Genomic DNA, 26,540 nt, shown 5'->3' on the forward strand with positions numbered 1-26,540 from the left:
GTGGATAAGTAATAGTCTTCCCCTCCTCAACTGCGCCTGTTTCTGTAATTATCCTATGCCTACTTCTATTTCTGGTTACTCATGGATCAGACTAATTGCCAATAATAGGTGGTCTTTTCTTTCTGTCCTTATTTCTTCCTTTCCCAGTTATGCAGAGGAATTTGTTTTCTTTAACAGTTTGGATGGTAAAAGTTACTGAAGGTTTTGTGAACGTCTAAGGAGGGTATGCATGGGCAATATGTATATAACAACTAAAAACTTAAGCAAATATCATTCTAAACTGTGCGCATGTGTCCATATTTACAGAGATGTTTTTAATAGTCTGTGTCCAAAGAAATACCACATCTAATATTTGCTAAATGCCTGACCATCTTAGAAGGAAAAACAGTTGCCTCTAAACCATGTTTATTTCACAATTTTCAGTGCCTCGTACCCTCAAACTGATGGAAGTTTTTCAGTCAAATACTATGCAAGTATTATAAGCAAAATTATTTAGACTATAGCAAACATTTTTAGCTGTAATGGCACATATTAAACTATCATGTCAATCTAGACTTTGTTTTTTTATTATAGTTCTACACAGAATTGCCTTTGGACTCAAATCTAGAAAACAGATCAGGCTGAGTTATAGGAGAGTTTATTCAAGCATGGTGCCAACTGAATACAAAGTTTCCCTGTGTGGAAAAGCTAAGGAGTCTTCCGTCTACCCTGACCAGAATGAGTGTTGGGCCGCGTGGTTTATTAATATCCTTCCACCCCATTTCCACACAGCGAAGGCTCTGTTCAAATGAAACACCCTAGGCACAGCGTCCTACGGCGAAGTTTAAATGGAAGGGATCGCTACAGTTCTGTTTCCACTTTTATTTATCTTTTATTCTTTAACTTTCTTTTTATTTGTCCTTTGTGTTTTTCACACCATGCATCTCCATTCCATTCATTTCCCCATCCCTTTGTATCCACCCTCTGCCTTTGCAACCTCCCCCCCAATAAAACAAAATGAAATAAAATTTAAGAGAAGAAAAAAAAAGGAAAAAAATCTCATCATGGGAGCTGTAGTGTGACACAGTGAGTCACATATAAACCCTTTTGTACACCTATCTTTCCTTGCAACCCCCTGGTTTCTGGTACACTATTGATACAGGGACTCCTCTTGGAAATCCTGTGTTGCCTGGAATCATGGAGATCCTGCAGCCTTGGGTCTGGAAGACCAGCCCCTTCATGTGCTCCTGCAGATCCTAGAAGGGGTGGATGTTGGGGTGGACCAGCTCCATAACCCTGGTTCTGAGTCTGGGTAATTGCAGGGGGTCAGTCCTCCAGCTCTTCCTTGATCTCACCCCTCCCCATCTGAGCTCCCCAGCATTGCCCTGGCTAGTTCACCTCCAGACTGAGCTCCCCAGCACTGCCCTGGCTAATTCACCCCCCAGGCTGAGCTCTCTAGCACTGACTGCCCTGGCTAGTTCACCCATGGCAGCAGTGAGCAGGGAGATGGTGGAATTCTCTTGCTTTCAAACCCACAGGGCAGGACCTCCTTCACCTGGACTGCCAGGGCCAGCTCTACTGTGTTGCCCAAGCAAGGTGCAGGGGCCACTCTCCAGAGTGCTGCTGCTGATGAGGGGCAGGGCCAGCTCTCCTACCTGCCACAGGCAGCAACTGGTGGAGTAGGGGTATCTTTCCCCCACCCACACCACCATATGGCAGAGGAGAGACAGGGCCAGATCTCCCATGTTCATGCTCTCAGAGCTGGCTCACCCCTACCCTAGTCAGCACTAGGGAAAGCGGGCCCTGCACCTCACCTGGCCAGCACTAGATCTGACCCTGTTTACACCTTCAAAGCAAGCTTAACCTGTTACTGCCAGCAGTCAGTCAGCTATTTGCACATCAAACGTGGCTCCTGGAACTATTCTGACTTTTACCTTTTACCACTGCAAACTGAGTCTAGTAAGAAAGTATATCAATTGCCTATATGTAATTTATGACAAAAATAATAAATAGTAAGCATAACACAAACAATTCACTTTAATGCCAAACTGTTATGTTTTTTACAATTTTAGTTCTGTAGTCATTTTGAAGTTCAAAGGAAAGCTTTATTTAGAACCTTTAAATATGAGTAATGCTTACTTCCCCCTAATTTGAACAGAGAAACTGGTCTCTCTACACAATAGTGAGGAATATTTTATACAACTGAAAATTGGTTTTATTCATAAATTGACATGCACATAAAAAGCTCCATCTAAAAATACAGATAAGATTTTGGAATCCATAGACTGTTATACAATTTTATGATAAATAATAATGTTCATGGAATTATCATTATTTATTTTTTTTTACTAAGTTTCCGTAAGACTTTAAAGATGGTACAATTAGGATTTTACATAAGTCTCTGAAATAGAAGAGAGGTCATTTATACAAAGGAGATAACGAGAATATAAACTTAAATTAGATGATGATATAACTATGGGGAAAATCTGTTATGAAAGCCACTAGTTAATCTGAGAGACCTAGAGAGTTAATTCTGACCTTTTTCTGTTTTATGTGTTATGAATTAGTGTTCACTCAAGCTTACTCCCTACATCTACTATAAAAGGAATTATTTGCAAACTGTTGTCAACTGGGCTCAGGAAAGGACTCTGAGACCCTGGGTTGCACTTGGCAGAATGGTGAGCTAGGCGTCATGTACGTATTGTGTGCCCAAGGTGACCCATGATGGTTTTGATGCTAGTGAGTTCTGGAATCTCTCAGAGACCTTGCAATAAGTAGTTTCTCAGTGATCCTCTCAGGGTAGGGTTTTCTGTGAAGGCAGTTTGGCAGCAGACCAAAAAATTAAGCATGCTTTTAACATCAGCAGTTTCTGTGTTTTCATACCACAGAATGGTTCAAACATGAACTGTGATAACGAAAGAAACCCCATCTCTGTATATATCTCCATATTTTTAAAATGCCCGTTTCTGCTCCATTGATCTTATTTCCCAGTGACTAATAGTCACTGGAAACCACGTGTCTTCATGTATTGTAATTGCTGACCTTGGTGTGGAATTCAAGTAACTTTGCACGCGTGCCTCAAATTCCAATGTGCAGGTTTGGAAAACAGACTAGGGAGGCATCAATGGGAACATAACACTCTATTAGAAATGTGCAAGAGATGATACTGAATTATGAAATCATATTCTAGAATAAATGGACTAGAAGACACAGTTCTTGGTATTTCTTATCAAAGCTTGAGTTGCTCATAGGTATGCTTTGTTCTTCAAGAGGACTAAAGATGAAGTCAGCTGTAACATGATAAAGAGAAGGGACAGGACAGCCACAGCCCATGTTGTTCAGCTTGCCCCTGTACCCCCAAGAAAGCTTGTCTTGTTTTGGCACACTGCTTTTGAGTGACAGAATGACCCTGGGATGAAGATGTCTCACAGTGTGAGTGTGCTTTCAGCTTTCTGTGTTAGTATATGTTACATATATAAACATATATATATATGTTATTAATATAGATATTCAGAATCTGAAAACATACTGTCACATACCAAGGAGTGGCCGCCCAGACCGTCCTTGCTCACACTTAACCCTCCCTCACATTTAGCGACCGTGCTAACTACCGCTCCACAGTTCACCAGGTGAAACTTGTGGAAACTGGCAAACCATGGTGATGCAAACATGTTAGGACAGGTGTCTTGAAGCTCGATTAATAGAAACTCAAAGACAGAAACTGGGGTCCGTCCGGAAGGTCAGAAGAGCAAAGCAGCCAGCCACCGAGTCTTACCTCAGTCCGAAATGGCGATCCTGCCTCCAGGAAACTCAGAATTAGAGACCGAGACTGAGAGCTGTCTTCTCCCGTTTTATAATGCTCTCTAGTTCTGGGATTAAGGGTGTGTGCACCGCTACTGCCTGGTTCCTGTGGCAAGTTTACGTGGCTACAGGGGTTAAAGGTGTGTGCTACCGTTGCCTGGTCTGTAAGGCTGACCAGTGGGGCTGTTTTGCTCTCTGATCCTCAGGCAAGCTTTATTGACACACAAACGAAACGCCAGTACAGTTGTTCTCTACACATCCACATTCCTTTTGTCTTATTTGTCCTCTTTTCTCCAGAATGGTCCTCACACAGAGCTCTTCGTAAAAGAACAAGACAGTTTGTGTTTCTCCGTAGCTGGCCATGTCTCCATAGCACTTAAGCGACGTCTCCTTAAATACCTTTCTCTGTAGCCAATGGTATTTTTGCCTCTGCTTGCGTGTGTTATTCTGTGGGATTATTTTATTCTTCCCAGTTTACCCGAGAGATTTCCACACCCTATTAAAACACACCTTTTGTTCCGTGATGAGGAATCCTGAGTGTCCTGTAATGCAGTTCCGTAGCAATCCCTCTGTGGGTGCGTTTCTTTGCTATCGGAGTACAGAACCGTAGAAACTCCTGGTCTTAGAAGCATATTTAGTGATTTTTCTCTGCTGCTAGAGTGCCCTCCCAGGAAGCTCCTGTGGGTTTCTATCGCCCATAGTGTGATCATTTGAAACACTCTCATAGGCTGGGTGCCAGGGAACCAACTGGCTTCTTTCATTTGCTAAGTCACTTTTTGATAAATGTTTTCACCTTAGAGAGCTTGGAGGGAGGAAGAGAAAAGGGGAAAGTGGCGAAATTATATTCTCAAAAAAATTTTCAGACATCTTTATTTTATAGATGCAGTTGTGTATATTATGAGCACTGTTCTCAAACTTAAATCTAAGATTTCAGCCTAAATAACACATAGTATAATCTCTGTGATATAATAAACAAGTTTTCCTATTTCTCTATATCTCTGTGTTAAGAGTAATTTTAGTAGTTTCGCATCCAACTCTTTCTATGCATCTTAATTTAAACAGCTTAGCCTGTTACGGAATACTTAATATCTTTGTATGCCTCACTAACATCACATAATGGTTGCAATTCTTGTACATGTAAGTTTATCCTGTTTTGTGAACAATTATTAAAATGAATTACTACTGAGTCAAAGGTCATTAACTCTTCTCATGTTTCTTGATAAAAATTGTTGAGCGATTAGGTGGTGGTGGTGCATGCTTTTAATCCCAGCATTTGGGAGGCAGATGGATCTCTGTGAGTTCAAGGCCAACCTTGTCTTCAGAGTGATTTCCAAGTTCCAAAGCTACAGAGAAACCCTGTCCTGAAAAACCAAAAGAAAAAAGGAAAAAAAAAAAGAATTGTTGTGTGATGTTAGATTTCTTAGTTTCTTAGATTTAGTCATTCAATAATATATATTTATTTAAAATTCCAATTGTATGCGATTTTTATATCTAAATAGATATATGTATACATATATACACATACATATTACATACTCATGTATATACATAATTTGTGTTGGTTAATTTAAATGAATGAACAAGTAAATAAATTCTTTTACAAAAATGTTGTGTATAGTTTATGAGTATCAGAGTTTAATACTTTAACAGATTTTGGCTACCTTTCTGAGAAAAGGTACTTATAAATTTTAATCTAAGTACTTTATGTAAGTTTACTTATATAAATTACAGTTAGTAGACAAGCATATAAGAGTGATGATATTTATCTGTAGTTTTCATTTAAATGCTTTCCTTATAATGCCATCAAATCAATAAGATGCAGATAAATGTATACAATTTTGTATACTTCAGTAGTAGCTGATTCTAATTTTCTTCTTAAAAAGTATAACGTTTTTATGTATTCTTTGTGAGGTTCAGACATGTATACAATGCATTTTGATCATTCTTATCCTGCTCCCCAACTCCTCCAGGATGACTCCCCATGGTCCCCTCCCAACTTCATGACCTATCTATCTATCTATCTATCTATCTATCTATCTATCTATCTATCTATCCCACAGGATCTAATTAGGGCTGCCTTATACCCATGGGTGTGGGGCTATTCACTGGACGCACCCCTAAAGAGAACCGGCTTTCTCTCCTAGCAGCTACCTACTGTTAGGCTCCTAACCAGGGATGGATGGGGCTGTGTGTCTCTTCTGAATCCATGCTGGAATTTTGAGTGTTTATTTTGTACAGAACTTATGTAAGTAACATCCCAGTTCTCTCTGAACTCTGGCTTTTTAAATCTTTCCACGCCTTCTCCCTCTGTGTTCTCTGAGCTATTGTCAAAGAGCATGTGATACCGGTGTTTGATTTATGGCTGAGCCCTCTGGAGACACTAATTCTCTGCACTTTGACAGTTGTGAGTTTCTACTAACTAGTGTCCTTTGTTTATCTATGACATGTAATAATATTATTATGCTTCCGTATTTTATCAAACCATCTTTATTAATCGCGGCGAGTTTCATACGAAGGCTGAAAGTCCTCTACATACATTGCAGGTCAGATGACCGTCCGCCTTTTTCTTTTAGGAAATTTACCAGTGGTGTGGTTCCTCCTGCAACAAATACGAGCGGCTGAAAGCGAGCCAGGTGGCCATTGGCATTCGGGACAATGAGAGGAAGGGAAGATCTCAGCTCATTGTGGTGGAAGAAGGAAGTGAGCCGCCAGAGCTGATGAAGGTATTGTGATTTGTTGGTGAAAAGTCTGAGCCGTGTGTGTGTGTGTGTGTGTGTGTGTGTGAGTGTGTGTGCTGTGCGTATGTGTGTATATGTATGTATGGTATGTATGTGGTGTGCATGGTGTGTGTGTGTAGGTGTATGTGTGATGTGTGTGTGAGTGTGTGTATGAAAGAGAGACAGAGAGAGGCGAGGGGAAGGGGATGGGATCAAGCATATTTTCAAATGGGGTCTAGACTGAAGTTAGCTTTTTAAAAGCACCAAGGTTACACAAGCTGTCTTAGTTAGGGTTTACTATTGCTGCGACAAGACACCATGACCACGGCAACTCTTATAAAGAGAACATTTAATTGAGGTGCAGCTTACAGTTCAGAGGTTCAGACCATCATGGTAGGGAGCATGGTGACATGCAGGCAGGTATGACGCTGGAGAAATACATCTGGCAGGCTGTCGATTAACACAATGGGCAGTATCCTGAGTATATGAAACCTCAAAGCCCACCCGCCCCACAGTGACATACTTCCTCCAACAAGACTATACCCACGCCAACAAAGTCACACCTCCTAATAGTGAGATTATGGAATTATGGCATTATGGCATTATGGGGGCCAATTGCATTCTAACTACCACATAAATGCTGGTACGGTGAAAACTCCGTCACACCTGCTTTCTCTCAGGATCTCTCACCCACTTACATTCTTTCTTCCTTTCTTCAGTATTGGTGCTCACATCTCGGGCTTTGAGTAGGATAGGCTAGTCATCCACCACTGAACTCATTAGCGCGTATTTTGAAGGATATAATAGTTTGATCATCTGGATTTATTTCCTTTTTAAATGCTAAAAATTATTAAAAATTTAAAAATGCTTTTTAAAGAAAGCTAATTTTCTTTAACTTAAAATGTTAACAGCTGCTTCATTAAAGTATGAAAAATCTGGGGCTGGGAAAATAGCCCAGCAGTTAAGAGCACTGGCTGCTCAGAGGACTCAGATTTGATTCCCAGCACCCACGTGGTTGGGAACTGCAGCTCACAACCGTTTGTAACTCCAGTTCCAGGGGATCCAGTGCCCTCTTCTAGTCTCTCCGGGCACCAGGCATACATATGGTACATGGGATATACAGGCAGGCAAAACACCAACACACAAGAAAATAAAATAAAAATAAGGCTTTTTTTTTTTATAAAAAATGGAAAATTTTGTACCAAAGTGTAAAATGCACCAATATTTTATTTATTTCAACCAAACTAAAAATCTTACCTTATAAATAGGATATTTATGATTTCCTATAGTTTTTAAGTGAATATGGAAGTCTCCATAGCTCTACAGAACTAACCCTTAGTGTGCTGTCTAGTTTTTCTGTCACAATGACAAACACAAGAGTCATTTAGGAAGAAGGAACCTCAGCTAAGAAAATGCCCCCACCAAGTTAACCTATGGGTAAGCCCGTGGTGCATTTTCTTAATTGATGATGGATGTGGGTGGGCCATCCCACGGGGCAGGGGTGGTACCCTACCTGGGCAGGTGGTCCTGGATGCTGTAGGAAAACCTATATGTAAGCAGTGAGCCCTGTAGCCTTGGCTTCAGTTCCTGCCTCCAGATTCCTGCCTTGAGTTTCTGCCCTGACTCCCCTTCATGACGGACTGTGATCAGAACATGTGGGCCGAGATAAACCCTTTCCTCTCCAAGTTGCTTTTAGTGATGGTGTTTTTACCAAAGCAATAGAAACCCTAAGACACTTTACCCTCACAGTAGCCTTTGACAGTTACCTATGGCACTGTGGCATGCCTGTGCACGCTCACACTTGGGGTCCTTGCTTACTCTTTTTCTTTCAACAAACTGAAAAAGAAAACTCAAACATTCCATACATTGTATTATACTACTAAGATACGACAAATGCTAATGGAAGGAAGTAAATCAATTTTAAGAATACAAATTTAACTTTGAATTTCTAGAGAGCAGTAAAAATTTCCATTCCTAAGATGCCGTCTGCATTTCAGAGACTTCTTGTTGGTTTTTAATCCCTAAAAATGAGTGCACTGCATCCCTACTCCACATGTTCAGGGTCTGTGCTGCTTCCTCCCTCACAGCCTCTCCTGGGGCAGAGAACTAGAGTGAGCTTTCAGGGGGAGCCTTCCCTAGGTGGGAGGACGCAGTCGGTGGGCTTTCTGTTGGAAGCTTCGCAGTCTGATTACAGCAGTGATTGTCTGGTGGACTAACTATACACCCAGGGAAACTAGTTCATCTTCTGGAGTTGGTAACTGTGATGATAGAATTCATGAAGACCTCAGCTTGGTTGGGAAAATTACAACTTTAATTTTCATGCGCTTGCGAATGTGGCACTTCTGTGAATTGTGAGATTAACAAGCCAGAGCAGCGAGACTGTTCCTGTGACTACTTAGCCCACGATTCAGTTACTGTGCATAACCTCAAAATACCAGTTAGCCTCATTGCAACTTGGCAGGGTTTAAAGGGTTTTGGGGGATGATTGGGACAGGGTTTCTCTGTGAACCCCTGGCCAGGCTGGAACTCATTCTGTAGACCAGGCTGGCCTTTAACTCAGAGATTCACTTGCCTCTGCCTCCTGAGTGCCACAACCACCCAGCATCTGTTATTTTTGGTATCTGCTGTTCAGTAATATTGTTCAATGAGGTGATGAAGAAGCTGATTTATTTATTTATTTGTTTGTTTGTTTGTTTGTTTGATACAGGGTCTCTCTACCTAGCCCTGGCTGCCCTGGCAACTCTCTTTATAGACCAAGCTGGCCTTGAAATCAGAGATTCACCTGCCTCTGCTTCCCACGTGCTAGATTAAAGGCGTGTTCCACTACACTTGGAAAAGGCTCATATGTTAACTAGCTTCTTACAAATATATTTAGGACCTGGGAATGGCACAGTAAACTGAACCCCTGCACTCAGAAGGTGGAGGGAAGAGATCAAGAATTCAAGGGCATTCTTGTTCACATGGCAAGTTCAAATCCATTCTGGGCTACCTGACAACCGGCCTCAAAACAAAACGACAAATAGGTAGATGATACATTTATTGATAGTTGTATTCCAATATAATTGTTTTTCATTGTAATCCTTTGTATTTTATTTTATGCACCGAGAAATATTTTTCTCAGAGGGAGCCAAAGTTCTCTATAGCACACAAGCACAGAATGGCCCAGAGCCTTCTTGTGTAATATAATGAAATGCCATTATTATTCTGAGACTCTGACCAACAATGCCCTTGTTAGAGGGGTCTGCAAGACTAATCATCTTTCAGAATTCCCTTCATATCCTACCCCTTATTCATTTGTGGAGAGGATGTCTTATGTTACTTAATCTTGCAAGCTTTAATGTCTACATAAGAAAGTTAGCAAAGCCTCAAAGTCAAGGATTTTCCAACCACTTAAATGACTCAGTGGCTATGACCATGCGCTTAATGCTGAGTGCTTGGGACAGGCGTGGGACAAGGCCATGGCTGCTTCAATTTAAATGCTCCTTATCTCAGACAAGAGCACTTTGTAGAGTAAGATTGTGGAGAAGACAGGACGTGGTAAGGACATGCTAACAAGACTGCAGGGGCCACAGGGTGTGTGTCGCTCTGCTTTCTGCTGTGTGTTTGGCAGCTCCTGTCCCCTGCGATGAAGCCACATGCCTTAGTCACATTCTGCTGTGTTTTTTTTCCCTTGTGTATAAACATATTTACCGTGAAAGATTGCACATAAATCATGTAAAGGTTTTTCCTGTTCTTTCTTTTTTCATATTTAAAATAACCAGTAAACAGGAGGGGAAATTAACTGTCTCACTAGCCCAAAGGCCCTGAAGTTTATTCCTTGTTTGTATTCTTCTTTAAAGATGGGGAGAGAGGCTGAAAGATGCCTCCAGGAGAGAGATAATTTCTCTATCTGATTATCACTTTTTGTTGTTGTTGTTTTGTTTTAAGATGGCATCGGGTGAGATGTGAGACTAAGATGGGGCGAGTTTTTTCCTAAGTCAGATTCTTTTTAAATGTAATGCAGTGAACTTGACTTTATAATCATTATAAATGCTGGCAGCAAATACTAGCCATAAAACCAGCACCAGAGATACAGGTAGCCACTGTGGGACTGAACTGGTTCCTTTCTTGTTTTTATAAAAACAGTGGTAAGGGTCCTGAAATGTTATATTCCAAATATTGTTTCAGATTCTTGATAAAGAAAATTGGAAGGAAAATCAGGATATCGTATTGAGTCTCACGGTGTTTACTGAGCATTTGGGTTGTGTCTTAGTTACTCTTCTGCTGCTGTGACATGACACCATGACCTAGGCAGCTCAGAAAGGGAAGCATTTAGCTGGAGGCTGGCTGACAGTTTCAGAGGGTGTGTCCACGATCATCACAGTGGCAGGCAGGCAGTGCACTGGGGAAGTTGCTGAAAGATTGCTTCTGATTCTCAAGTTGGAGGTGGAGAGAGAGGAATTCTAGGCCTGACTTGAGCTTTTGAAATCTCAAAGTCTGCCCCCCGCAACAGACTTCCTCCAACAAGGCCACATCTCCTAATCCTTCCTCAATATCCCACTCGCTGGGAACCAAACATCCAAATGTATGGGCCTATGAGAGCTGTTCTAGTTCAAACCATCGCAGGTTCGTTACCAGTAACAATCACAGTCTCAGCTCATTTTACTCTCTAGCAAAGGAGCCAAACCCCAGAAAAGGCAAAGAATAGTGACGGGGGCTGAGGGCCCCCCCACTTCACACAGCAGGAGTCATATTTGTTGGGATCCTTCTTATGAAATTCATAGTTCAGACTCTTCGATAGTCACAGACAATTTAGATTAACCTCTAAAGCCTCGCCTAGTCTGCGAATTGGGGTGTTCTTGTTTTTATCAGTCATAAATGATAATGAGAAATAATTTACCTAGCACTCTTTCAGGTTGATTCGATATTTAATAAATGCAGATCTGGGAATCTGGTGACTAAAGACTAGAGTTGAGGAGTCTAGATGGTTCTTAAACCAACTTTCCTAAATCCGATTTAGTCAAAGAGCAAAATTTTAGTGGTATTTCCCCAAAGTGTACTGCCAAATAAAATCTGCATTTTATTAACACGCACCACAGCGCTTGAGGCCAGACGTTGCCTCCACATTGGTGTAGCTCTCGCAGCTCTGGTGCATTGCTCATCCATGTCTAGATAATACAAAACACATATACAGAAACGGAGCCCTTTCTCCTCTCTCAAGGTTGGGATGACAGTGTTGGCAAATACACGAACAAGGTCATATTCTTAATGCCTTTTTTTTTTCCTTTTGGTTCTCTGAGACAGGGTTTCTCTGTAGCTTTGGAGACTATCCTGTAACCAGGCTGGCCTCAAACTCACAGAGATCCACCTGCCTCTGCCTCCCAAGTGCTGGGATTAAAGATTTGGGCCACTACCACCTGGCTCAAAGCCATATTCTTATTCAAAATACATGGTAAGACAAACTACATTTGTATAGGGTAGCTAGAATTTAGAGGAGAATAATTCATGCGTTTGACTCGTCTTTCTTGTTTTGGTAGCTGGTTACAGATAACTCCCTGGAAAGTCACTACCATGTCCTGAGATAATCACAGAGACTGAAACAAGAGCCCACATTCCCAGGTGAAGTCCTGAGCCCTGGAACACATGCAGCCACCGTCCCTTTGATAACAATACGTAGTCACCCATCTTGTAGAATTTCCCTTCCTAGGTTAGGTCAGCTTCCTGGACATGTCCAGCAGTCATGAACGTGTGATCTGCCTCTAACCCACACCGCTGCTGCTCACTGTCGCCCCAGTATTGCTCCTTCAAGGTCTATTAGCAAACTGCCCACCACTCTGACTTCAGGGGAATGCTCCCAGAACCCTAAGGGACTGCACAGCTCTAGAGATCCAGTTTCTCTTCTCAATCATCTGGCTTACGTCTTTTCCTTCCCACAGCTTAAGAGTAAAAGGCTGTGCCCATTTCCACTGTTTCTGAAGGTGCCATGCAGCTTCAGCTTATAGAAATGAGAGCGATTTTGAACTTGATGCCTTAAGTTTGGGGACACTCACACATAGCACCCATCCATGCTGCCTATTTCAGCATGTAAGGCACTAAAAGAGGAATTGGGCTGGAAAAAGGAGATGAAGGATTTTGATAAAGCCAACACAGGTGCTGGGAAGCAAACTCGGGTCCTCTGCGAGAGCAGTATGCACTTACCCACCATCCTTCCAGACCCACGATGTGGGTTTTACTCTTCTAATTGAAGCATGATTAAATTCAATCTGACCACTTTTCAACTGTCCTGTCTGGAGAGGAGGGGGCATTATTTCCTAGGGATTAGATAAACCATTCTCCATTTATCTCTATAGAGTCAGAATGAAGTATAATAATAAAACTGCGGTGCTGGTGTGAAAATCTTTTGCAATCATTTTGGAACAATGCATGCAGTATTTTTTAAAGGCTTTAAAGCTTCATGGGAAAATACTATTAGTAAGAAGAAAATTACTCTGTTTCTTTTTATCAGAGAACAAGCATGGAAGTATTGAGATGCTTAAATATAAGAAAGACTTGTTCTGTGTCTATAATACACATGTTAAAAAAATCACCCCTTAAACAGTTTTCTATAACTATCTCATGTATTTTATTGTTAGCAAAAACTCTTTGTAAGAATGGAAATTTGAGTTGCCTGAGAAATTTATTTGGTCAATAGACACAGTAAATCATTTGACATGAGAAACAATAAGAAAGTTTGGTAGAAAACTCTGTTTGTCTTGGTGTGCTTTCCAGGTAGCCCAGGGCTCAGTGTTGACTCTTCCCCTGCTCTCCTAGACCTATCTGTTAGTTCTTGAGAAACTTAACAGTGCCTTAAATATTGTCAAACCCTCATTCATACATGGAAGATGGTTTCCAGAATTTATTATCTGATTGAAATAATATTATTATGAGAGCCAGGTGAGAGGACTTTCATTTAATTTAGTTTATTATTCAAGATTGTTTAAAGGGATCAAATATTTGCTGCCATACCAGAAAGCAGGCTCCTTCCCCTTTCTCTTCCCTGTTGCATTGCGAGAAAATCTTTTCTTCCATTTTTCCTTTGCAGCAATGACGCTGTGCATAGCTTCTTTCTTGAGAGCCCCGAAAGTGTGCGGGCTAACACTGCACTATGGCTGCTGTAGCCACTTCCTCCTGCTTTATTGCCAAGCACTGGCCAACACGACATTCATTTAGCTGTTTTATTTTTCCATTATTGAGGACGGAACCCAGGGTGCTAAGCTTCGGCCATGGATCTACCCCTGAGATGCACCATATCCCCTCTCTTCGCAAAAGGGCCCCATAAGTTGTCCCGGCTGACCTTGACATCACTTTGTAGCTCAGGCAGGCTTTGAATTTTCAATCCTCCTGCCCCAGTCTCCAGAGTATCTGGAATTACAGGCCTGCTGCGCCAGACGACTCAGTCACTTAATTCGATGAATCTATTATCTGAATTTCTGTTATTTATTTCACTCCAATATGCATTTTGTCCCTTATCAAGTTCTTCTGAAGGGAGGAAATATTCTTAACCAAGATAAATAAGAACTGTGTAGATATAGCAAGGTCAGTCATATGCATATGCTGCAATAAAGTGACAGAGTCTTAGATAATTGTCATTGTCTCCTCAAAGTTCAACAGGGTGACTAGTGACCTTACTGATAAGACAGCACTTTCATAGCATGGGCTTGACATGCTGCCACGTGGCAATCATTTCTGAATGACTGACTTCCTCTTTGCTGTGGAAGTGAGAGCCTGGTCGGAGAGTCTGCAAGTGGGGTGATGTCATTCCAAGACAGTGACTAGCAGGAGCAGCAGTGAAACTTTGCCCCCAAAGTCTACTTCTGAGTCAACAAGTTCATGTAAATATTAAACTAGATAAACTGCTATAAAAACTCAACTAGAATGACAGCTTTCAGCTCTGTCATTTACCTGCACCTCATGTTATAATATTGATTTCATGTTATCAATATTAGCAAGGAGCTAATAGTAAGATGGCAGGTTTCAGTCCTTTGAGCCAAAAAATTAATCTACCCCAGATATTAATGGCCAAAATTCTTCTTTAATTGTCTATGCTCCTTTACATTTATTTTATAATGACATAGTTTTAAACTCTAAAACAACAGACAGTAACTCCAAGTTTATGTCAGCTTGCTGCTATCTCTCATGATTAGAACTTTTCGAGCCTGTGTTTTAAAAGGTTTCATGATTCATCAGCTCATATTCCTTTAGCATTTATTTTATGATTAGCGTTTGTTTAATGTCATGAAGAAATCTGCTTCTGTAGAATGAAGATCTTTCTCCCTGAGGTGGAGGACATCTGAACTATGGTGTTAATATTGTTTGCCCAGAGCCATTAATGATTTTTAAATGACCTTATAAGGAAATCATTGTTCAGATGAATATAGTACTCTGCCATCAACAAAGGGAGAGGAAGTCATTAGAAGAACTTTAGTTTTAGAAAGTCCATATTTTCTATTAATCATGAAAACAATACAGCCTTATGACTAAAGTGAAAATGTGTTCATATCTGTATGCCATGGACTCCATGTAAATATAGTGTTAAATGAAGTCCTAGGCTATGAATACTCTAGAAATTAAGTGCTAGTGTTTTGTCACGAAGAATAAGCTATAACGCAAACCACTAACAAAAAATAAAATGTAATGATAGCATTTGTGTAGATGAGTCAATGAGCTATTTAGAAACTTCCTGGGAATGGGTACCACGTGTACCACAGTTGACTTGCAATGCTCACTGTCTGCCCTGGAGCTCTGTGGCTGGACAATGGCCTGCTTGTTGTAGGGTGAATTTCCTCTTTAGTCCTCACTCACTCTTGATAGCATAACTTTTTATTAGTTTATAAATTACATAGTCAAATAGATGCATTTACTTTGAAGGAGGCAATAACTGCCACCGTGAAGGCTCCTCACACGTGAGAGGATCTTCTATGGACTGCCTAGGAAGGGCTGCTTCAGGAAGAAGTTCTGGGATATGGATGTATTTCTTACACTCTCCTTTGGGCAGTGTCCCCACAAAACCTGACTCGGAGGGAAGGACAGCTATGATCTGGAGGACACTCCTGGAAGCACACGTAGGGGTCCAGTGAGACCTGTCACTTGTCAGTGACTTATGCAGCAGGCCCTAGGCCTTAGTCCCAGAAAGACCCCGGAGAAGCAGTGTGGAGCACATTGGGGAACTGGCCCAGGGAAGGCTGAGGTGACTACAAGATTTAGCCAGCAAGTCTACCCTTCATTGGCTCAGGGTCAGTCCTTGGATGTTTGCTGCTCAGAGCCACCAGCAAGCTTGTGCCCAGCTACGTTCTCTAGCTGGTGACACTGTCTGGAAGCGAAAAGGCTTTCACATTTCAGACACAGTCTCCTGATGACCTCTGAGGCAGGGCAAGAGTGTCCTGGTGGAGCCACTGTAGTACCTGCTGTGTGCCCACTTTATAGATGGGAAAAGTGAGTTCTTCAGAGGCTGTGTGACCAGCCTGTGTGAGAACAAGACTAGGCACTGGGGAACCTTCCAGAGCAAACATGCTTCTCTGTCTAATTAACTAAGTAATTTCTGAGAAGACTTCAAACTGGCCTCAAACTTGCAGTGATTCTCTTCCCTCAGCCCCTCAAACACTGAGAAGACCTGAGACACCATGCCCAGCTTAGGTTATCCATTCTGAACTGTCCAGAACGTCAGAAACCCTGGGGTTTTCTATAACCAAAACCACTTCAGCAGACTATTTGATAAATTGATCTTATTTTGTGTCTTCTCCATTCTCATTCACAGTCTTGATAGCAGGATGTTTGCCATGGGTAGACCAGATGGCTACTCTGCCTCAGGTCTCTTACTGTCACTGTCCAGCTGTTCCATCTCCCTGGAAGCATTAGATTCAGCATCATTGAGATAAGTATTGTCTCAGAAAGAAACTACATTCTTTTAAGCCTAATACGAAAGGTGTGAAGATACTTTCATCCTATCCCAGTGCATGCAAACCATGCCGAGTGTTTGCAATTCAGTTTTTGTGCTTAGAACGTTTCTGGATTATGTCAACATAGGAGGTTTTGTCATTAAAGCTGAAGCTGACCTAACCTAGCTAAATGTTACTTATAAGCCAGAGTTCTTTACCTTCTTTTGAAGCAATGGATGATAAAAAATTACTTGCATACATGGAAAGGAGGAGAGCAAAGCAATGTCCGTGGGGGTTTCGCTGAGGCTCCGCCTGAGAGACACTTGTGTAGATTTTCTCTGCCCACAGGAAGAAACTAGGGGCGGGGGAAGCAATCTTCTTTTCCCCGCTCCTCCTCTCATGAAGCTCGAGATCTCTCCCCAGCAACCCTCTCCAGATTTACTGAAAACAAGGAACTGGTTACTGGGGGAAGAGGCTCAGGGATGTTGTGGAATAGAAACAGCTTTGGGGACAGGCCACTGGTCTTTTGAAGACCAGACGCTCTTTAAACAATTCTGAATCTCAGAATCCACACAATCTCTTTAGATATATCTAGAGTTAAAAATAGGTCAAAGGGTTGGTTCATTCTTTTCTCCTGTTTGCTGAAATGTGAAATAACTGCCTGACCATGTGAACACTCAGCAACGACCAGGGAAACCCATTTACATCCCTGCACTGAAAGCTGACCGAGTGCAGGCCCACAGCTAATTTGTTAAGAATCATAGTTCCCCCCGTCCCCCACCTTCCACGGAACTGGTTGGTACACCTCAGGCACTCCCGGAGTAAATCTTGCCCAACTGATGTCTCTTGCTTCGCTAAAATAAAGTCCTATGTGCAAAGTCTGTGGGAGGAGAAGAGTTAAACACATGGGAGGAGAGGAGAATTTGTTTAATAACCAGGTTGTAGTGGCATTGTACACACCATAAATACAGACATAGCTCAAAGGGAAGACATGACTGTCCTGTTCTTTCGTCAGGGCGTGGTCAGCCACTGCCCTGCTGCTCGCACGGCTTCTCTGTTGTGCTGAGAGAGGGATAAACAGACTCATCTTCACCTTGTCATTTTATATCTAAAATATAAGATTTGAGAAGTTGATGGGCTGTGGCCAAGATGGCAGGGTGCTTTCCTGGCCTCGAGGAAGCCCTGCGTTTGGTCCCTACATCACTTAACCTGAACATAGTGATGCAGACCTGTAGTCCCAGCACTTGGGCAGTGGAAGCAGGAAGATCGCAAGTTCAAGGTCATCTTCTGCTAAACAGTGAATCTGAGATCAGCCTGGAATACATGAGAGAGACTTTACCTCTAGTTAGTTAAAAAAAAATCAACAATACGTACTGTCTTGACATGCAATCTGCTTAGGAAAATCATTAGACTAAGATGAAAAATAACAAGAAAATATAAGTTCATGAAAAAATAGTTAAAGTTCATGGTGAAGCCATTATGAAAAGGATTTGAGCTGGGTGAGGTAATTGATCCCAGTTCCTGTACACTGAGGCAGGCAGATCTCTGCACACTAGCCAGGGCTACATGGTGAAGACCCTGCCTTAAGAAAACACACTCAAGTAGTAATATGCAGGGCCATATAGCGAGGATAACAATCCACATTTGAAGGGCTTAGCTTTTGTGCTCACAGTGTGCCAGTAATCTCAGCAATCACGTCACATACATTTTTTTTTGGTTAATCACATTAAGTGATATCCATCATCACTGCATTTTAAGTGCAGAAGCAAGTTCAGGGAGCCTTGCAAATGCTCCTTGTAGCTCAGCCTTCCTAACCCCGCGGAATGAATGGTAATTCAAAAGGCAGGAGGTAAGAGGTAGAAAAGCCAAAGGCAAATGTTGGCAGTATCCGTTCAAGAACTTCACAGAGAGAGGTGTTCAAAGTGGATTTGAGGTCTCACAGGAGGATGCTTAGTCATGTCCAGGAAGGGTGGAAGGTCTAAAATCTTTCCCTGGTATTTGCTTTTGAGCAGCTTCCAGACCACTAGCATGCTTGCCCCGGGAAGGTGTGCAGGGTGGGCAAAACAAACATCAGAATGCTTAGGTGAGCTGTCCTGCTGGTGGAGATGGGTGACTGACATCACTGATACCCGAGTCCCTAGATCACATTATCAGAAGGGCTAGCAGGGCTTAGGCCCTGCACAGACAGTGATAGGGTAAGGCATGACTCACTAGTCTGCCCTTAGACCTTGAGATTCTCTTTCCTAACTGCCCAGATAGTTCCGATATGCAACTGGTGAAAGCAATTGGTGGATTTGAATATGTGGGTGCTCTGATTGCAAAGAAAAAAAAATCAAATGTTGACTTTTTGTCTTACACATTTTAACAGTATTCGAGTTCCTATTCCACATGATAGCTCCTGTATTAACTTTCTGTATAGGATCTCCTATTATCAATGACAGTGGCATATGAGTTAGCCACTCCTGGGAGTCTTGAAATCAAACCTTTCATGTATGGATGCTAGATCAACACTGAGTACTAGACCAATATCCAGCTTCCCCAGGTATTTCTTAGACCTCCCAGAATCTCATGGTCCACACAGCTTCTTCAAGATCTACGTCATCATTTTAGCTTAATTTAAATAAGCTGAAAGGAAACACAGCTTTTAACTCAGGTAGTTGCAGTAACCACACGCCATGGGATCGGTAGTGACACATAACTGGTGACAGGAGTGTGCAGCATTGCTGTGGGGGGCATCACTGCAGTGAGCACTAGTGGGCAGCCTGTGCTAGATCACTTCATGATGCTCCAGTCACGTCATCCTTCCCATCAACCCACATGTGTCCCGCATTCTGCACTCCGGAACGCCTCTAATCACAACCCAATACAAAGAATTCCTGTGTATCTGATTCAGCAATAAAGGACAAGGAGTATTCAAGAAGCTGGTAAGCTCAGAGCTGAGAGAAAGCGTTGGGCTCTCGTGTCCAGGGGAGAGGCAGCTGCCAAAGGAGGCCACGGCCCTTCCTCAGAATTCCCTGTGTTTATTTTTTCTAGGCATCTTCCCTATTATCAAATATTTGTCTTACCTAAGGCACCAAATGTGCTGCAGCAAGTAAATACAACAGAGGAGCTGCCTTGGCTTTTATTATTGATTTCTATGCTCTGTGTGCTTTTGATCTTCTGATTGGCTTTCCCTGAGGTGGAGGAACACGGATGCAAACATTACTCCCTCATTGGGTGTGAAAGCCGAAGGAAAGGCACGCATACTAACGAGATGAAGATACGTGGGATGCTTCATTTTCCATGCAAGGAAACTTCAGTGTGGTCATGCCACTGGCAATGACGACAAGGCAATTCTGAGGCAGGAGATTGTCTATCTGAAGCAGGGAGGGTTTATCTGCTCTATTAGTAAAAATGTAAAAATATTCTGTCTTATTTAGAACCGAGCTCTTGCTGAGGACAGAGGAGCAGCAGAAACAATGGTCAATTTTGATAGAGAATAAAAGACTATATTTATATAGATCCTGACCTCTTGAATGTAGAAAGAGAGCCTCAGGATGTAGAATGTTTCCAGTACTTTGATTGATAGAACTGAGAAGAAATACAAGCTACTCCCACTTCCTGCTCAGATGAGACTATTTCCAACAGCCATCTTGATGTCAGGATTTACTTCATTCTTCCCTGACCACATGAGGCTGCCAGGATAGCTGGGGTGGCTTCTAAGTCTTTGCCTTAGTGCGTCTTTGATAAGTGCTTGTGGACACTTAGCAACCCTTTCAGAATACTTCCTGTGCTTTGGTAACATGAGTGGCCCGAGATGTCCAGGAGATGCGGTGACTAGGACATAGTAATTACTCCACGTGAAGTAAAGACACAGCTGCTTTGCTTGGAAGGAAAAGAAACATAAAGAAAAACAAGACGTATATTTTGGTGCAGTAAAATTTTTATTGTTTTGTTAAAGAAATAAACATACTTATTACTAAAATTCTGTAAAATACATATAAACATTTTGAGAGGAAAAATTCACTCCAAGTACTGTATTTGAGGGGAAAAAAACATTTTGTTTACTTTTTAATGTCTTTCTACACATATTACTGTTTTAAGAATTTATATTGTTGATAATGCTTAGTAGCCTAACATTTTTACTTGAAATATGCTTATTTTCCTTCCTATGAGATAATTCCTAGACTTCTAGAGTCCTTCCCATCAGAGAGTGGCTGCTGACCACATTCCCTTCATATCACAGATTGATGATCCTATTTAGAACTTTTATTTATCTTATTTTGGACAGGGTCTGCTGTATCCCAGGCTGCCCTCAAACTCAAGGATGACCTTGAACTTTTTCTTTAAAATTATCTTTCCAGACAAGGTTTCTCCGTGTAGCCTTAGCTGTCCTGGAACTTGCACTGTAGACCAGGCTGGCCTGGAACTCACAGAGATCCACCTGCCTCTGCCTCCCGAGTGCTGGCCTTAAAGAGAGTATGCGGTGGGCAATGCCCACATCTGGAAGGAGCACTGAGAGAGCACTGGATGGATAATGCCCACATCTGGAAGGAGCACTGAGAGAGCACTGGAGAGTGGGCAACACCCACATCTGAAAGAGTTCTGGGATCCCCATCTTGGTCTGGCTTGACAAGGATAGTACTCACCTCTGAAATTGGCTGAAATGTTGCTACTTGTATTTAAGGAAGACAAAGTGAGACTTTGTTTTGGTGTTCATGTATATTTGTGAAGGAACTATCACAATCAAATAGTGTGTGTGTGTGTGTGTGTGTGTGTAAAACTAGGACCCACTCTCTTGGAAAATCTCATGTATGCATTCCTTTAACAAGTTACTGAGTTGTTCATTAGGTCTCTAGAACTTTTTCATCTTATACCTGTAATTTGGATCACATGACCAAAGAGTCATGTTTCTACCGTGCTCTGATCTCTGGAATCCACAACCCACCCCTGCTCTTGTGAGTTCAAATACTTCAGATTCCACATGTGAGTGACAGCATGTTGGATCTTTCCTCCTGTGTCTGCTTGTTTTACTTAGCACAATATCCTGCAGGTGCATATGTGCTTCAAAGGGCAGACTTCAAGTTCGATTCCTGAAGCACAGGGATAGTATGAAATAGGTTGGCAGTTAGTGTGCTGGGCAGCTTGTGGAGAGAAAACGAGGTGAGGCTGGAGGCAGGAGGGAGCTGGCAGCAGAACTGTGGCACATGGCAGGAAGGATGGGACCTTCTTTAGAGTTCACTTGAAGAACCCCTTGCCATGACCATAATGGGAACATTTAGTGACAGAGTGGAGGGTGGGCTTTCCAGTTCAAGAAGAGTTCAAGAAGAGGGGATGGAGCTATCCTTATGCAAACAGGGGAAGGAACATTGATGGTTGGGAATTTGATGGATGGTGGTGATGTTTTATAGAGATGCTCACTGACAGGTGTGGGAAGAGAAGCAAGCTCTAAGGTTGAGGACCGCACAGGAACAAGGAGAGATTTTAGGGACAGACTCCGACAGTGCTCTTCTGTTTCCTTGCCCTGTTGTGCTGTCAGGACACCCTACTCCACACACAGAGGACTCGTGGGCCAGATGCCAAGCACACAGAACTGAAAATGAAGACATTTTATGCTTATGTTCAATCTTGCCTGGAACAAAACAGAAAAGCGGCATGAGCAGTCTGTTTCAAAGATCCGGACGCACAGCGTAGCTGTTAGAGTGATGTAACTTAATTAGTTTGTTCTTTCTAGGCAGAGTGTAGAATCCTTAAGGGACAGGCAAGGTGTTTGGAAACTCACTTTCTTTCCCCAGTGAGGTACTTGGTAAATGCTCCATTGTTGAACTGAGGCTTAAGACGACCCTTAGGGATATAGTAGCATATGCCACTGCTACCCTGGAGTTGGCCTGTTTTCAGAAAGTCACATTGGTTCAATTCCCAACTGTGTTGGCATCCTTCAAAGGGCTAATTAAGACACCTGGCTAAGATGGGACTTGCTGTCTGGAAATTAACAGACTCAGTGGGCCCAATGGGGGCCTTGCCGGGATTAGTTATACCTTAACCAGAACTGTTGATTCCCAGCTGCTATTTTGTTTGGGACAGATTTACAGGGGCTTCACGAGGAGACCGAGCGATTCTTCGGTGCCACACTTGCTTTTATCAATCACAAATGTCTTTAAAAAGAGGTTTTAGTTTTAAGTATTTTAATTCTATTGCAGTTTTTTAGTCTATATACTAATTAAAATATTTTATTACTCATAAACAATATATGCACATAAACAGAAGATGTCAGGTTCCCAGAGCACGAGTCCCCAGGAGAATTTCCCCACTTGAGACTACACATGCCCGTGTAAGGCTTACGGACTCTGGTATTGTTTGGCATTCAGTAGCAGGTATCTTCATGCTGTGTTGATGTCTTAGTTGCTTTTCTATTGTTGTGACAAAGTGCCGTGACCAAGGCAACTTTTAGGAGAATGTTTAACTGAGCTCACGGCTCCAGAAGGTTAGAGTCCACGATGGCAGAACGAGGGAGTGACGAGAGGAACAGCTAAGAGTGCCCGTCTTGTCACCAGCCACTTGTTGAATCTCTGTGGATACCTTTTGTCCTTTTCTGAGTTCAAATTTAAATGACTATTCTGGCAATCACATTACTTAGAGTGAGTTTACATTTTAGGTCTGTCCTGTGTTATTTATGCCACTTAAACTGATGAATTAAACTTCGTATATTTTGCAGCTTTAGTATAAGCAAATGCAAAGCAGATTCAAATGATTAGTCTCCAAAAGAACGTACTTTTGGTTTGCATCAAACATACAAAGCATCAATAAATGTACTTATCCGTGCAGCTGATAATTACGTGTAGATGATAAATACTGTGTCTCCGGTTTTGTTCCGGAAGTTGGAAGCACAGCACGAAACAAAGCTTGCTTGTGGTCCATGTCTGTGCATGCGTGTCAGATGTGAAGTGTACTTGTGCTGAGGGTGTGATGTGTGTACCCACAATCCCAGTGCCTTAACAAGTCTATCAAGACCCGCTTATGAAAGGAAGGAGCTATTTTCAGTTCACACTGTGAGCGGCATGGAGTCATGGCAGGGAAGTCACAGTGTCAGAAGTCATGGTTGGGGAGTGTAGAGCCATGAGTGCTGGTCCCCAGCTAGCTTCTTTCTTGACAATTTCAGGGCTCCCATCCAGGGAGTGGTCCCGCCCACATCTAGGGTAGATCTTCTCACCTCAACCTAACCAATATAACGTCTCACAGACATGCCCAGAGCTTATCACCTAGGTGATTCTAGATCAGGTTGAGATTAATTTACCATCACAATATTTTATCTCCAAACAATAATTCAAGGAATGAGTTAGGAACTACAGATTATTTCTTCAAGCAGAGGCCATGGAAGGAATTCTGTCTGCTGTGGAGCTGAGTTTAGCAACTCATTTTACTTAATCCCTGTTAGTCTAAGTAAGAGGGGGTGCACCTGGGTTTTCACATGGGCTTTCTTGGAAGTCCGCCTCAACAGCAGGGGCAGCCTTTCTTTATCTCACGCCACCTGCAGCTTTGATTCATGGGCAGAGGCCTGGGTTATAGAAATTGACAAGAAATTCCTGCCTCGGGTATTTTAATTGCGTGTGTTTAATAATTGATGTCTTTATGAATGTAAGGTGGTTCACTGTTTGTAAAATGCTTCGCTGCCTTTTCCTGTGCTCCCCCTTTCCCAGGTCTTAGGGAAGAAGCCTGAACTCCCAGACGGGGACAACGATGATGACGCCGTGGCGGATTTAAGTAACAGGAAGATGGCGAAGCTCTACATGGTGAGTTCGGCTCCGGCTAGACGGTCCCTACTGTATGTGGTAGAGAGTGCGTCTTGCCCTCATAGGGAAGCGTGGGGTGATTTTCCACATGCGTGTACTAAAATGTTCACTTCTGTACCTTTTTACTCTGTTCATTAATGATAACGGAGTTCCTGCTGTAACTTACACAATAAGGTACAGTTACCTCCTTGTTTGTTAGGTTTTGATATAATATAGCTGTTAAAATGATTCCTTTGAAGAATGAAATATTTTATAAGCTTTTTCTTATAAACGCTCTGTGGGATTGTAAAACCTTCATCTTCAACTATCCTTTCAGTACAAGCAGTGCTTTCCTTCTCCCAGTCAGTCAGCTGGAAGGAACCAGGGTGGAGCCTGTCCTGAACCAGACCCTGACTGACCTAATAACTGCGTGGGACATAGTCATCTGAGTTTTCTAATCTGAAAGTGGTGGAGGGAGAAGGAGGGAGGGGAGAAGGAGGGAGGAGGAGGAAGAAAGTGGTCCTATTTGGTGATTGCTCAGGTTTCTTCCAACAATAGAATTTTGAATCCACTCTTGGTAAAACTGACAAAAGCCACAGAGCTCGGCAGGGAAGGGCCTGTGAGGATGAGAATCTTCTGTGCCCTTCCCCCTCTTACAATTTCCTAAAAGCAAGAGGTTTGGAGCAGGTGGTAACTCCCTGCACAATTTAGGAATTTTCTCCTCTTCAACAAGAAGAAAAACTGCATTTAGCAGTCTCTAAGGAACTTTATTTCTTCCTTTCTTTCTTCCTTTTTGAGACTGGGTCTCTCTGTACAGTCCTGGATCTCACTCTGTAGACCAAGGTGGTCTTGAACTCACAGAGAGTCACCTGCCTTAGCCTCTGCAGTGCTGGGATTAAAGGTGTATGCCACCACACCTGACCCCTTTAAGAAACTTTCTAGCCTACTAACGTCAACGTTCTGAATGAAGATGAATTATTAATTTATGAAGCATAACTTCCTTCTTATAATGGGAAAGTGGCTTCTTTCCTTCCTCGGTGAGCAAGGAAAATATGATTTGATAATCATATCTGCTAAACACTGATAATTTTAACATGGTCCCTACAGACATTGTTGACTAAATAGTTTGTGGCTTCATTACTCTTTTTACAGTCGAACAAATGTCATTTATTTGCCACTGTTGATCAAAACTCTTTCCCATCTTGAATAGCGTTATGTATGAATGAATTTCAACGTAAGAAAGTATTAATCTTGAGCTATGGCTCCCTCTAGTGGGGCTATTGTGTAGTGGACAATGTAAGCTGTGTCATCTTGGAAACCATTTGGGGACACCTAAGACTGGGAAGCCAAACCACTGCGGGTACTTTCTAAATACAAAGAATGCAAACTCACCTTGAGGTTGCAAAACTTGGTTACTGATTGAATTTCGGTCCGAAGCCTTCACATCCGACAAACATGCAACTGATCATCATGCAGCCCACAACTGACTGCAAAACCCGGTGCGTGGCAATGGTTCATAAAGAAATGCCACCTTCAACTGTGTACAACCACCTCCAAAGCCTCCGTAAAAGCTTTATGTCCGCCTGTGACAGCAAACAATTTGCCTTGATGGTTCTCTCAAAGCGTAGTTGAATTTCAGGACTGAGAGGGAAAAACCTACAACCATAAACTACACGCCATCAATGTGTTCCTCGGTGCGGCGACTGCAGCCTGGTAGGGACCCAGTGATGGGAGCCTAAGCGAGTTTGTGCTCAGCTTCGTGTGGGCACACAATGAGTGTAGCATCATCACCTCTTGGAAAGTTTGCTCCAAAATTTAAAATAAATGATCATGGAACAAAAGAGCTCAGGGAACTTAGTATACACTAGCATTGTGAGAGCCCTCACACAGTACGATTATCAGCAAGGTTTTCAATGTTTTAGACAGTGTCAAAGTTTAACTTTCTGTTAGTAGTTCTTCTGCCTCTAAGAATCTTCTTACAAAAGTGTTTGACATGCAGTTGGGCACAGGGATGCTCTGTCTCTTTGTCTTGATAATATATATATATATATATATATATATATATATATATATATATATATATATATGTATATCATAAGGCTCATGTTCTCAAAATGTGCAGTCCATTTTCACTGCACCCACAGAGTGGGTAGCTATCACCACAGCAGTTTTAGAAGGTTTGTTTCTTCCCAGAATGAAATCATTTGGTTTTTCTTGTAGGTTTCCGACGCGAGTGGATCCATGAAAGTGACCCTGGTGGCTGAAGAAAATCCCTTCTCCATGGCAATGCTGCTTTCCGAAGAGTGCTTCATCTTAGACCACGGTACCGCCAAACAAATTTTTGTGTGGAAAGGTAAGAGAAGCCCTTGCTCTGCTTGCTGTATTTCGTGCTCACATGGATG

The 26,540-nt window shown here is 42.2% G+C and overlaps 1 protein-coding gene across 2 annotated transcripts in view; it reads left to right on the forward strand.

The window, feature by feature from the left end:
- Positions 1-26,540, forward strand: part of Scin (scinderin) — a 69,027-nt gene that overhangs the window by 20,185 nt on the left and 22,302 nt on the right. For both annotated transcript variants that reach the window (XM_038337130.1, XM_038337131.1), the window contains exons 4-6: positions 6,354-6,503; positions 24,067-24,159; positions 26,359-26,491. In XM_038337130.1, the coding sequence (XP_038193058.1) occupies positions 6,354-6,503; positions 24,067-24,159; positions 26,359-26,491 (376 nt within the window). The remainder of the gene's footprint in view (positions 1-6,353; positions 6,504-24,066; positions 24,160-26,358; positions 26,492-26,540) is intronic.

This window comes from Arvicola amphibius, chromosome 7 (genome assembly GCF_903992535.2).
Source record: "Arvicola amphibius chromosome 7, mArvAmp1.2, whole genome shotgun sequence".
In the NCBI taxonomy this organism is placed as follows: Eukaryota; Metazoa; Chordata; class Mammalia; order Rodentia; family Cricetidae; genus Arvicola; species Arvicola amphibius.